General features: G+C 35.7%; 4 protein-coding genes across 11 annotated transcripts in view; 1 reads left to right on the top strand and 3 right to left on the bottom strand.

The window, feature by feature from the left end:
- Window positions 1-1,168, bottom strand: part of Syx1A (Syntaxin 1A) — a 47,483-nt gene extending 46,315 nt beyond the window's left edge. For 4 of the 7 annotated variants that reach the window (XM_053769799.2, XM_053769798.2, XM_053769795.2 and 1 more), the window contains exon 1: window positions 945-1,166. In XM_053769799.2, the coding sequence (XP_053625774.1) occupies window positions 945-977 (33 nt within the window). In that variant the 5' untranslated portion in view covers window positions 978-1,166. Of the gene's footprint in view, window positions 1-944 lie in introns of all 7 variants that reach the window. The other 3 variants (XM_053769793.2, XM_053769797.2, XM_053769796.2) reach the window with 3 other exon arrangements.
- A 228-nt stretch (window positions 1,169-1,396) lies between these two features.
- Window positions 1,397-3,581, top strand: Ran. 2 transcript variants are annotated; one of them, XM_053769800.1, is made up of 3 exons: window positions 1,397-1,538; window positions 1,935-2,383; window positions 2,618-3,581. In XM_053769800.1, the coding sequence occupies exons 2-3, from the start codon at window positions 1,955-1,957 to the stop codon at window positions 2,831-2,833; spliced, it is 645 nt and encodes a 214-aa protein (XP_053625775.1). In that variant the 5' UTR covers window positions 1,397-1,538; window positions 1,935-1,954; the 3' UTR covers window positions 2,834-3,581. The 2 variants fall into 2 exon arrangements, with proteins under 2 accessions (XP_053625775.1, XP_053625777.1); XM_053769802.1 differs by having other exon boundaries at window positions 1,522-1,745.
- Window positions 3,582-4,549: 968 nt separating this feature from the next.
- On the bottom strand, window positions 4,550-7,614 carry mEFTu1 (mitochondrial translation elongation factor Tu 1). Its single transcript, XM_053769792.2, has 7 exons — window positions 7,416-7,614; window positions 6,829-7,032; window positions 6,542-6,708; window positions 5,958-6,201; window positions 5,658-5,849; window positions 5,172-5,538; window positions 4,550-4,835 (listed from the first exon to the last, which is right to left on the bottom strand). Exons 1-7 carry the CDS (start codon window positions 7,453-7,455, stop codon window positions 4,652-4,654), a joined length of 1,398 nt encoding a protein of 465 aa, XP_053625767.1. The 5' UTR covers window positions 7,456-7,614; the 3' UTR covers window positions 4,550-4,651.
- Window positions 7,615-8,715: 1,101 nt separating this feature from the next.
- On the bottom strand, window positions 8,716-11,876 carry LOC128683858 (zinc finger CW-type PWWP domain protein 1-like). Its single transcript, XM_053769882.2, has 6 exons — window positions 11,327-11,876; window positions 11,072-11,127; window positions 10,762-10,949; window positions 10,154-10,350; window positions 9,145-9,772; window positions 8,716-8,976 (listed from the first exon to the last, which is right to left on the bottom strand). Exons 1-6 carry the CDS (start codon window positions 11,390-11,392, stop codon window positions 8,867-8,869), a joined length of 1,245 nt encoding a protein of 414 aa, XP_053625857.1. The 5' UTR covers window positions 11,393-11,876; the 3' UTR covers window positions 8,716-8,866.
- Window positions 11,877-12,013: the final 137 nt, after the last annotated feature.

The raw sequence follows: 12,013 nt of genomic DNA, 5'->3' as shown, positions 1-12,013 counted from the left end.
CAGATTGGTATACAAACTCATGTTGGCTTTCGATCCACAGGCGGGCATTTTAACCATTACACCGCCACCACTTCTTTTTCCAATTTCTTCAATTAATTGCCCAATGCTTAATTAGTAAGTATCATGGAATTAGTAGGTATTCAGCAGAGTACCTACTACTTCCATTTTACATGGTAAATAAATTACATGGTAGGTACTCCACCGATGTTCCTGGTAATTCCATGGCTTAATATGAGTTATTGACATTTGCCAAAAATTTTGATATTGACGAAAACTAAGTAATATTGGTTGCTTAGCCACAAACACAATAGCCATTTTCAGCATATAAGACAGTGTATAAGAATAAAAATGTATTTTTAAATACCTATACCCTTAATCAAAATTCCAGCTATTCCATCATTTTATTGAGCAAAACTTACTAAATAAGCACTAGAAATAATATGTACCCTTGCCAATAATTTACATAAGTATCCAGATATGATTAATTTTATGTGTATATCTGTATAAAAACCAAATGCAATTATGACTTAAAACTGAAGATAAAGGCCAAGCAGTTTTCACAATAAATATTGAGCAAGCAAAGTTTCTTAGAGGTTATCCAACTGTGAAACGTTTGTAGGTACTACCTACTTTTTAATCAAAATAACAATGCACTTGGCTGATAAGTAAGGTACTTGGATATTTCGTAAAACAGCGGAACGCAACAACTTGTCTCGCTTCAATGACAGCTTCATTTAAGTGGAGGCAAATCAGGGGTGGGGCGACCAGATTAGATTATCATCAGATTCTACAGGAACTGATCACCAGCCCTATTTTGAAAGGGATAAACTATACATATGACATTGATTTTAAGTAAATTATAACATGGTTTCAATGCTGTTCCTTTATGATTTCGAGGTCACTGTGAGACCTTTGGTTAGAGAAGGAAATGAATAACAACTTACCGCCTGGAGCGCCGCTAACCTGTCCTTCGTCATCCTTTATAGAAAATCACACACCAAATAAACGTTTTATATTGTTACACAATCCCATTCACAGATATTTTTCTATCAAACGTCACTAAACTAAAGGACACGAACACTACGTTCACTTCACTCAAAAAATCGATACACACGAAACGAAACGAACGAAACTTTGCCATCCGTCTCAAAATCCGCTGTGTAATTTCAATGTTGTAGATGGCGCTGTTGACACTAACTGAGTTGTGACGTCAAAGGCTGTGTCGATAAAACAGTTTAACAGGAAATAGTCAACTTCTTGATTTAATAATAATATTGCATTTTTTATTTTAATTATCATCACTTTAAATTACTACAATAAATTATTAATTTTTGAGTTTCTTATTTACATAATGAAAATAATTAGTTTTAAAGTAAAAAACAATATTTTAGAAATTTTACTGAGCATTCCTTTGACAGCAATTGTCATTGTGGTTGACGCTGTCAAAATATTCTTCCGTTTAGTCAAGTGACGCCATTGTGAGCCGTAACGACTTTTATCTGCACTGGTTATAATCAGGATTTTCTTTAACGATCTTGGTAAATAGTGTTTTTATTTTATGCACTTTGATTCTATATTAAGTGGGGAAGGATTGTGTCTATATATTTTTAAAAAGTGTTGTGTAGTTTATCTGCTATTTCATGTTATGTTCGGTGTCATTGAGCTAAATTCCTGTGAGGTTGTCTTAGCGCCATTTGGTGAAAACTTGAAACAAATTTAACTTGTCTTTTAGTTGATAACTCAAGGTTTCATTTGATTTTAAAGTTATTACGACCACGATATCATTTTGCTATTGATTGCTATAAAGTGAAATAAACGAAAGAATTTAAGTAGATACCTATTAGTCAGTCGCATAGAGTTTAGTACTTACTAGTTAGTCACTCGTCTGAGTACCCGCCGTTTTTCTATATCAATTTTATTTTATCTTTTTTCAGGAACATTAAATACCATAAAAATGTCGGAAGCTGATATGCCTACATTCAAATGCGTGCTGGTCGGCGACGGTGGTACTGGCAAAACCACATTCGTAAAAAGACACTTGACTGGAGAGTTCGAGAAAAGATACGTCGCTACTTTGGGAGTTGAAGTCCATCCCTTAGTTTTCCACACAAACCGTGGTCCCATAAGATTTAATGTTTGGGACACAGCCGGCCAAGAGAAATTTGGTGGTTTACGAGATGGATATTACATCCAAGGTCAATGTGCTATTATCATGTTCGATGTAACCTCCCGTGTAACATACAAAAATGTACCAAACTGGCATAGAGATTTAGTACGAGTTTGTGAAGGCATTCCGATCGTACTGTGTGGCAACAAAGTTGATATCAAAGACAGAAAAGTCAAGGCAAAAACAATTGTGTTCCACAGGAAAAAGAACCTCCAGGTAAGTGTCAATAGTTCATTGAGTGAAATTTGAAATTAATTATTTACTATCCCTAAAATATCTCTGGCAGATTTGTTTTGTGGTTTAAATTTGGAAATTATTTATTAAATACTATATCATTCGATATACATAGCATTTTTTGCCTTAGGTAACATCAATTTAGAATTCTTTCATAGACATTGAAACTTTGAATGCACCGTTGTAACTTAAAAATTCTCATTATTATAATTTCAGTATTATGATATCTCTGCCAAGTCAAACTACAACTTCGAAAAGCCTTTCTTATGGCTAGCACGGAAGCTAATTGGTGACGGTAACCTAGAGTTTGTCGCAATGCCTGCACTTGTGCCCCCAGAAGTTACAATGGACCCACAACTGGTTAACCAAATCGAGAAGGACCTCAAGGAAGCTCAAGATACTGCTCTGCCAGAAGAGGATGAGGACTTGTAAATATAATATACTAAATTAAATTCTCAGTGCCCTAAAACATGATTAAGTCATGAGAGAGCATGTGTTTTCTGTAGATATTCCATCAAGTACCTACTATTATTGTATTGTCTCATTATAATACAGTTTTAGCTATTTTGATTTTATACCTGTGGAAAGTCCTAATAATTATAATATGTAATTTCCCAAAGGTTTGTTCACTTGATCAGATATCAACAGAAAACTGGTTGTGTTCAACCTAAGTTTGTATACACCTTTCATTCCATTCGATTCTGGCGATCAAGAAGTACATAACTATAAAATTACTCATCTTAACATTAATTTCATAGTGAGTATTTCCATGTCGAAAGTTGTAATGTATGTTAGCATTCTAAAATAAGTTAATGTAATTATTTCAAATTGTTGTTTGATGAGGTCTGAGTTGAAATTTATACAGCAGCTTAGACACTCAAAATGGTATTACTTTTAAACCAGTATAAGTTAACATTAATTTTGTAAAATAACCTACTTATGTTATTGAGCTATTAAAATTGTAATTTATGCAAGTCAGGTCCTACAAATAAACTCACTTATTTAGTGCCTATGGTATTATGCAAGTTACATCATTAATTTGATAGCATAGATTAATAGTATACCTACTCATAAGACATTTTTTTTTGTATAATTAACACAATTTTTGTTACACACAAGGACTGACAATATTCATTGTAAAATTGTGGTGATATACTTTTTGAATAAAGCTGGAAAAATATTTATGTATTTTTTTACCCGGCTACAAAGGAAGGGTAAAACACAAACAAACAATAGTTTGTTAGGGAATTATGAAGGTACTCTTGAGCTTCCCCTTCCTCCTTGTGAAGTAGGTACTTTCTGCTTTGGTCCCAGATTGCCAATAGTCTGTCTAGCCTTCATTAATTTTAATCACTTTCTCGATTAAAATTAATGAAGGCTCACTGTCTCCGTTGCTGACAAACTCAAGGGTGTATCTTAAGGACAAATTACACAGATTGTGTTAGCCCCAAAGTAAGTTCGAGACATAGATAAACATCCAAGACCCGGGCCAATCAGAAAAAGATCATTTTCCATCATGACCCGACCGGGGATCGAACCCGGGACCTCACGGTTCAGAGGCAAGCACTTTACCACTGCGCCACGAGGTCGTCGAATCATATATTATATATATATATTGATCAGCAGATCACCATTGTATTTGGTACTGGGTCAGGGGTTGTTCAGTATTTGCACTTATTTTATGACGAATTAACTGCCAAACCCAGAAAGTCTAGTTTTTTAAGTCACCATCTTTGAATATCCTATATTATACACTATCTTTTCCCGCAGCTCCGCCTGCGTATATATCTGCGAACAGACATGATTATCATACAAACTTTCACCTCCAATTATAGTCATTCGATTTTTGAAAAAAGTACCTGCCTACCTTGTATTTGAACGGGATTTTGATGAATTTGGTATGCACATAGTTAAAAATATGCATACCAAATTTCATTAAAATCGGTCTAGTGGTTTAGCCGTGAAAACGGAATAGACCTTCGCATTTATAATATTAGTTATGGATAAGTAATGTAACCTGTCGTATTATAATGTTTTCTATAAGTTTGGTCAAATAAAAAGTATTATGTTGTAGCGACACATTAGCGTAGGACGTTTCAATATCTTTGGATTATAAAAATGGTCTGGAAGGGTTTTAAAATTGTACAAAAGCAAAATTTTTTGATCACTTTATTAATTTCAAATTTACATTTGTAAATGCGTAATATTAACGGGAACTACTTTTCTATACTTAAAATAAAACTATATAATTCACTTCTTGAGAGCTGCCTTCTCTCGTGCCTTCTTGCCCTCCAACAGCATAATTCTTTCTTCTTCCGACAAATTTTTGTTAATTTTGGTGATAACACCTGTTCCGAGTGTAAGATCACCTAAACGAAGGGTAAAACGCTGACCTGGCTCACAAACCATAGGCTTCAGCAGCCGCAGATGTAATCTGTGAAATAAAAACATTGGAAGATTAACAGATTGAGATTTTATTTACCTATATATCAGTCAGCACATCGTCCTGTCCAAATTCATTCAATTAGGGGCGACCTTATTACTAATCTATTGGTGACGCCGAGATGGTCTAGTGGTAAGACCATCTGCCTGTGATCGAAAAGTCCCAGGTTCGAATCCTACTCGTGCAGCATGAGTTTTTATATTAATATGACTCATGCATTAGTAGTTTTCATAAACCACCACTTGTTTCTGGTGAAGGGAAGCCAAGCTAGAAAAGGCCAATCTATCTATCATTCTAAAACAAAATAACTTATATAGAGTTACTTACTTGGCATCTTCACCAGGCATCACCATTTCCTTGTCTGGAATAGAGACCTGTGAGGCACAGTCCCATGTCATAGAGAACATTTGCAGTTGGATGTATGATGTGAATGGTTTGGCTCGGCCGCCCTCATCCTTGCTCAATATGTAGACAGCTGCTTCCACATTGTCATGTGCTTTCACTGTTCCAGGCTTCGCCATCACCATACCACGCTTGATCTGTTCACGTTTTACAGCACGGACAAGAGCTCCGAGTTGGTCACCCGCCTGAGCCTCTTCAAGGGTCTTGTGGAACATTTCAACTCCAGTAACAGTTGTTTTCATGGTTTTGCCATGTCCAACAATTTCACATTCAGTCCCCTTCTTTAAGACACCTAGAAGAATATGTTAATTTGAAATCTTTTTGCTTTCATGACTTTTATATGAAGAATGCTTCAAATCAAAGCTTGTTGAAAAATATGACGTTCTGCAATGAGCCGAAAAAATAAAATACCTCTATGCAAGCGTCCAGTGACAACAGTTCCACGACCAGGGATGGAGTGCACAGACTCAACAGGCAAGAGAAATGGCTTGTCTAATTCACGAGCTGGTGTTGGGATGTATGCATCTACTTCTTTAAGCAGCTGGGAGATCGCATCTGCGCCTATTTCAGGACTTTTACCATCCAAGGCACACAATGCAGAGCCTGTAAGACAGTACAACAGTAAAATTTATAGTTTCTGTAGTAGTTTACCATCTTCTGAGTACGAGAAAGCATCTGAAAAATATAGTTGAAACTGTTAAAATAGAATACCTTTGATTACAGGAACATTGTCACCATCATATCCCATCTCAGACATCAACTCTCTGATTTCCATCTCTACAAGTTCCACCATTTCCTGGTCGGCTGCATCTACTTTGTTGATGAAGACCACCACATGCTGGATCCCAATCTGTTTGGCTAGGAGTAAATGCTCTCTGGTCTGCGGCATTACACCATCAGTTGCTGCAACCACTAGGATGGCACCATCCATCTGAGCCGTTCCTGTTATCATGTTCTGAAAAACAAAATTAATTTTGTTGGTGATTTGATGCTGTGAATTTGTTATAGGATAAGTTAATGTTCTTATAATATTTCACTAAAAGGATTAATGTTTTGAAAAATGCAACAATGACCATAAAATTAAATAACAGCAATGATATACTAAAGTACAAAAGTTAAAAAGTTTCAAGTTCATTTTAAAACATGCTTATGAGTGAGCAAGAGCTTAAAAGATTCCGCATTCAATTTTAAATTTAGGTTTATGTACTTTTGTAAATTAAACTATTTTTGCTCATCTGGTAATAAACTATATTTTCTAGAATTACCACTTTACTAGAGCAAAGTAAAATGTATACCTTAATATAGTCGGCATGACCAGGGCAATCTGTGTGTCCGTAATGCCTGTTTTCTGTTTGGTACTCCACATGAGCCACATTGATTGTGATACCACGGGCCTTTTCTTCTGGAGCATTATCAATGTCTGTATAACCCTTCTTCTGAGCAAGGTTGAGATCAGCTAATACTGTAACAAAAGTAAAAACTTGTACATTGCTTTTTCATAGTAGTTGCTTATTGAATAACTAGGGTCAGTAACAGTTTTTATAATTATATATGTTATTTTAGGATATTTATATGTACCAACCTTTAGTAATGGCTGCAGTTAATGTAGTCTTTCCATGATCGACGTGGCCAATAGTCCCGACATTACAATGAGGTTTAGTTCTTTCAAAAACCTGTTTCTCAGCATAATTTCTCCGGAGCACTATACTCAATGGTGTCAGACTAGGCAAACCATTACATTTTGTGAGTTGAGAGCATGGACTCGTTTTGAAAACTAATTTGAGAGCTGCAATCATAAGGATGTTTTGAAAAACTCCGGAAAATCAATAACATAACCTCAAAAGAATAACATACAAAGAATTAAAACAGTTGTAATATATTGTAAAATGTTGAAATGATTAAAGAAAAAACCAGTATTATTCTCGTTTTAATATTTTAACATTTTACTTTAAGAGTAAATAAGGCCTATGTTTCCAGAATACATTAGTTGATGGTAATATGGTTACATTTACATAACCTATAGATATCAAAATATATTAATATTGTAATGGATGAAAACATCACCAATACGATCAAACGTTTTCATTACAGAAAGTTTGGTGCTTTCGAATTAACGAGCAAATTACATTATAAAATTTATGAACAATAGGAATTTGTATTTTAGGCTACCTGGATTGACTAAATTTTTCGCGAACGATATTGACGCCATTGGCGCTGCGTTGAAAAACAACAATTTTATTATGATGTAAATATGATTATAATTCTATTTGATAGGAATATGTAGGTAAATTCCTGCAATCAATGAAACTGAAAAATCACACCGAAAAACCCGTGAAGATAAAGAACCTTGACTTTTTTTTCTATTTATACTTTACTGACAGTTAACTAAATGACACATCTGGATTTTTGAAGCAAAGCAGTTTATCGTATGCAGCCGTCCAAGGCCATGACCAGACCAGTCTGAATGATGATGACCAATGATGAATCTACCTACAGTACAGATACAAGAACAAATGTTATTATATCTGTGGGTGAATCACAGATATTATATTCATGAAATTAGTAGGTACCATGGATTTAATGTACTTCGTACAACCTACTATTCCATGGTAATCCATGGAATACCTACTACTCGGAGTACCTACCTAATACCATCCATGGAATTAGGTAGGTACTCCGAGAGTACCTACCTAATTCCATGATTAAAATGATGTTTTTAAATCTGTGAGGGCGTTTGCCCACTACCGCCGTCACCGTCACGTCACCGAGAACGAGATGACGGCGCCAAAGTAGCGGTACACATACATTTACTTAGCCGCGTGTCCACCGCACATCCGTCACCCGAGTGCCGTCATCCCGGCCGCCGAAATTGTCAGTAGATCGGCGTGACCACTAGAACGTTGCCCGAGATTTGGCGGGCCGATGTGCCGGCAATAATACAAAACACGTATGAACTTGTCCAAACACTGCCGTCATCGTCGCACGGTACACGAGCTCAGTTATTTTGTCTGTCATCAATTATCGAAATCGGTTGCGGTGGACAAACAATCGCCGTTACGTCATATTAAACTCGGCCCGAAATAATCTCGTTCTCGGTGACGGCGGCGGTGGACAAACGCTCTAATATCATTACATTGAAGTGTTCTCATATCTGTGTTGTGAATCCGATAAATATTGGCAAACTGTTCGACGACAGTGTGGAGCCGACATTATGCCGGTTTCGCGAAAGCATTTTCCACCGGCGCGAAACAGTTTGCTAAACGGACAGTAATTAATAGCTACCATGCAAACCTGTGATTCAAACTAGGTAAGGTAGGTAAAATGAAAGCTTATACATATACCTATCTGTGGATCCTGATAGATCGTGAGATTAAAGTTTCAAACAATATAAATAAAACATTGTTTAAATTTTTACAAGTTTATTATTTTACTACATATACATATATGTAGTAACATATCTATTTAGATATGTAATGTAATATAATAGTAAAATATCAGTAAACAAACATTCGTCTAATCTGTGGACACGTGCATATATAAAAAATAACATCTTCCTTATATTTAAACGAACCTTATATCAATTCAAAATTTACCGTACATTTTCGTATGGATTTCACTTCTTAAAAATCAAAATCATTGCTGATTGGACTTGATGGGATACGAACTTCGTATTGTTCAGTTTTCTCAGAATCATGGGTTTCTTTGGGCTCATTAGCAAGTATAGTTGAGGCTGAAAACGAAAAAGTAAGTTATCCATAGAACTCTATGTTTCAGGCTCTTTTCACGCGCGCGGCCCTTTCTAAATCTATTCAGCTACACACGATTGAAAGACATAAATTATAACTTTCCGACTGTGAGTCGGGTGAAAGAAAAAAGAGAAGAAAAGATAAGTACGTACCGGTGGTGGAATCCTGCACTACTGTCGAGCTACCTATTTGAACAGTCATTGAATCGGGTTCCAAATCATTATTTTTATTTTGCTCTGCTATTTTTTCATTTGCAACTTCGACGACTTTTACTGATGCATCTGTATTGTCCTTATCAATCACGCTAGCTTGTTCCTTATTATAAGCTTCATTTAACACTTTGGGAATTATATTATTACGCCTATCTCTTTTTGGGGTTCCTAAAATTACAGCATTACCATTCATGTTTGATTTCTTCTTAGAGGTTTCTTTAGGTTCGATAAAATCTTCATCGGAACTTTCGTCATCAGAAAAATCAATATTGAGCTTTCTTTTCAACTGTTTCTTAAACTTTTCAAGAACTTTTTTATTTATTTTATTGGGCTTATTGATTGTCCCTTTATATCTTGCTATAAAACTATATTTAGCAAGACGGTCTGGTAACGGCAATAGGTCGGCATCTTTAGCCTGTTTGAGAGCTACTTCTAATCGGGATTTAAATCTCTTGTCTTTTGGTCGTTTAAAACTATTTTTATTAGTACTGTAAGGCTTCATTTGATCAGGTGCAATCCATGCACGGGTAACTTCAAATGCATCAAAGAATACAACATTGTAGTGGGTCTGAAAATTAAAAAGGAAAATTATATAATGACACATGTTTATTTTCAGTTTAGTAGTAGTAGTAGTCTTCTTGTTGATGTCAGATTTCCTGTAAGATTCGTTATGAGACAAAAATATTACTCAGCGACTGGATTAAAACTTCTGACCATGTTGGGCTTATGATGAAGCATCCTCTTTCGTAGCGTACCTATTTATTTATTAGCATTTAGTTTTAGTGTTTTCTCTCGGTCTAGGCACAATATTTAAAGAGTCTAGGTAAAATAGGAAAATAGTTGAAAACATCAATGAAGCTAGATCAGTAGTGTTTGTGAAAATACAATATGAGCAACAGAATAATTATTCTAAGGGCTAATCAGGTCCCCTATGCTGTAGTTTACCCACAGGTATATCAGAGAAGCCGTCGAGCCAGTAAAACTGTTCGTTGTCGGGGCAGTCGTCGACCATAGCCGGCCACCACGGCCAGCCGGGCAGCCGCGCCCACACCACAGACCCAGCAGAGTATTCGCTGTGAATGAGCTCCTCCTCGTCGCTGGGACGAATCGGCTGCTCCGGCGCTGAGCAACTTGCCTGCGATGAGTCTGATGAATAAAGCACATAATTGAAAATTCATACTTCCATACTAATATCACAGATTACAATACTTCCAGTAGTGATACTGTAGCGTAGGCAGTCCCTAGTGTAACGATGAAATCGTGCTGTCTACATAATACCCCGAATAGATTACAATCCTGAGTTCTCTCGCTGTCTAATCTGAGTTATTTCCTTCAGCGCATCCGGACTTTTTTTTCTGTACCTACTTCACGGTCTTTCTTCGGCATCCTGTTAGTTACTAGAGATCATTTGGTGCGCATATCCGCCTTGGCGATATCAAGATACCATTTTTTTTGTATTTGCTTCATCTACCAGGCCCGGACCAGACGGAAAACGGCATATTATGGCTAGACATTTGTCCTGACGTAATTTGCCGGTTTACATAAGACGTAACAAACCTGGGTTCATCTTGCAGTACCATTTGTGTGGTAGTTCATGGCTATCGACGACGTATGGCAGGTATCTCCAGCGTTCGCAAGAGTCGCACTGCACATACAGTCCAGGATTACGACGGTTTTGGAGCCATTGTAACCTTTGTCTCTGTGTCAACCCTGGCGCAGGCTGACTCAAGACGTCTTTGTATGCCCTGTATTTAATATTTACATGCATAAGCATAGTTTATTTTCTAATCGTGTACACGTTGTCCTTGATAATTTGGAATTATGGTACTGTATTTAGAAGCCACCCAGTATATTATTTTTTACTTACACGCTTCTTTGTGATCCAGTAATGCTTTTTGCAGGCAGACACGTCGTTTTCATATTCTTCAAAATAAAGTGTACAATATATTATTACATAGATATAAAAGAAGACACTAACATTATTTAACATGAAAGTTGATATGCATAGCGGAGATAAAAATGTGTGAGTTACTAGCATCGAAGGTAATTTAGCCATGGAAAATATAAAATTAATATTAGCAGTTACTGGTTACGGGCTTATTAAATTTGTATGAAAAGTTACCAATGGTAGACTTGCTTCTTCTATAGGTTCTTGAGCATTTTCTATAGGCAACTTAATGTTATCCATTTTAAATTATATGTAGTTTGCTATAGAAAGAAAATAATTGGTGACGCCGATTATTGATGGCGCCAAAATTGAAATCTGTCCAAGAGCAAAGCAGTCTTAATTTCTGAACCATAGAGCTCAGTTTAATTTTTTTAAAGTTGCAGAGTTAATGAGAAAAGTAATAAATTGTAGGATGTCGGTACATACTGTGAATGACTGTGTGAATTGTTGAAAATTTACTATTATTGTATGAATTCTATCACGTTAAGTCCGTGATTATAATTATGAAGATTACAAATCTATTAGTATAAGTGCATCAATGTTGTTCTATATTTATGCATGCATGATTTTTAAATATCAGTATGAAAGTTTATTTCAACAACTAATAAGAATGTATGTTATAATGTCAAATTTAGTCAAATTAAGAAATATTTTATGAAGTTTTTGAAAAACACCATAGACGTGTGATCTCGTGGAAATAGCTTTTCGCAGTCAGTTCAATAACTTTCAAAATCATTACCTTTAATAAAAAACATTTAAGTAAATATCAAGAAAAATAAAAATAAAAATTTTAATTTTTCGTGTATTTTATTGATAGAGCATAAAAATAAAACTAATTATTTTACGGAAGTACGCATCCAA

Source organism: Plodia interpunctella, chromosome 3 (assembly GCF_027563975.2).
Source record: "Plodia interpunctella isolate USDA-ARS_2022_Savannah chromosome 3, ilPloInte3.2, whole genome shotgun sequence".
In the NCBI taxonomy this organism is placed as follows: Eukaryota; Metazoa; Arthropoda; class Insecta; order Lepidoptera; family Pyralidae; genus Plodia; species Plodia interpunctella.
Note: the sequence above shows the minus strand (reverse complement) of the source record. Positions and strands in the feature narration are given on the sequence as shown.

Excerpts from the sequence above, each read along its gene's own strand:
- Ran (XM_053769800.1), top strand. The coding sequence starts at position 1,955 with ATGTCGGAAGCTGATATGCCTACATTCAAATGCGTGCTGGTCGGCGAC. Across the intron at positions 2,384-2,617 it reads ACAGGAAAAAGAACCTCCAG|TATTATGATATCTCTGCCAA; the intron begins GTAAGTGTCAAT and ends TTATAATTTCAG.
- mEFTu1 (XM_053769792.2), bottom strand. The coding sequence starts at position 7,455 with ATGGCGTCAATATCGTTCGCGAAAAATTTAGTCAATCCAG. Across the intron at positions 7,033-7,415 it reads GAAAAATTTAGTCAATCCAG|CTCTCAAATTAGTTTTCAAA; the intron begins GTAGCCTAAAAT and ends TTATGATTGCAG. Across the intron at positions 6,709-6,828 it reads AACTGCAGCCATTACTAAAG|TATTAGCTGATCTCAACCTT; the intron begins GTTGGTACATAT and ends CTTTTGTTACAG.
- LOC128683858 (XM_053769882.2), bottom strand. The coding sequence starts at position 11,392 with ATGGATAACATTAAGTTGCCTATAGAAAATGCTCAAGAACCTATAGAA. Across the intron at positions 10,351-10,761 it reads GTACTGCAAGATGAACCCAG|ACTCATCGCAGGCAAGTTGC; the intron begins GTTTGTTACGTC and ends TTTATTCATCAG. Across the intron at positions 9,773-10,153 it reads ACGGCTTCTCTGATATACCT|ACCCACTACAATGTTGTATT; the intron begins GTGGGTAAACTA and ends TTTAATTTTCAG.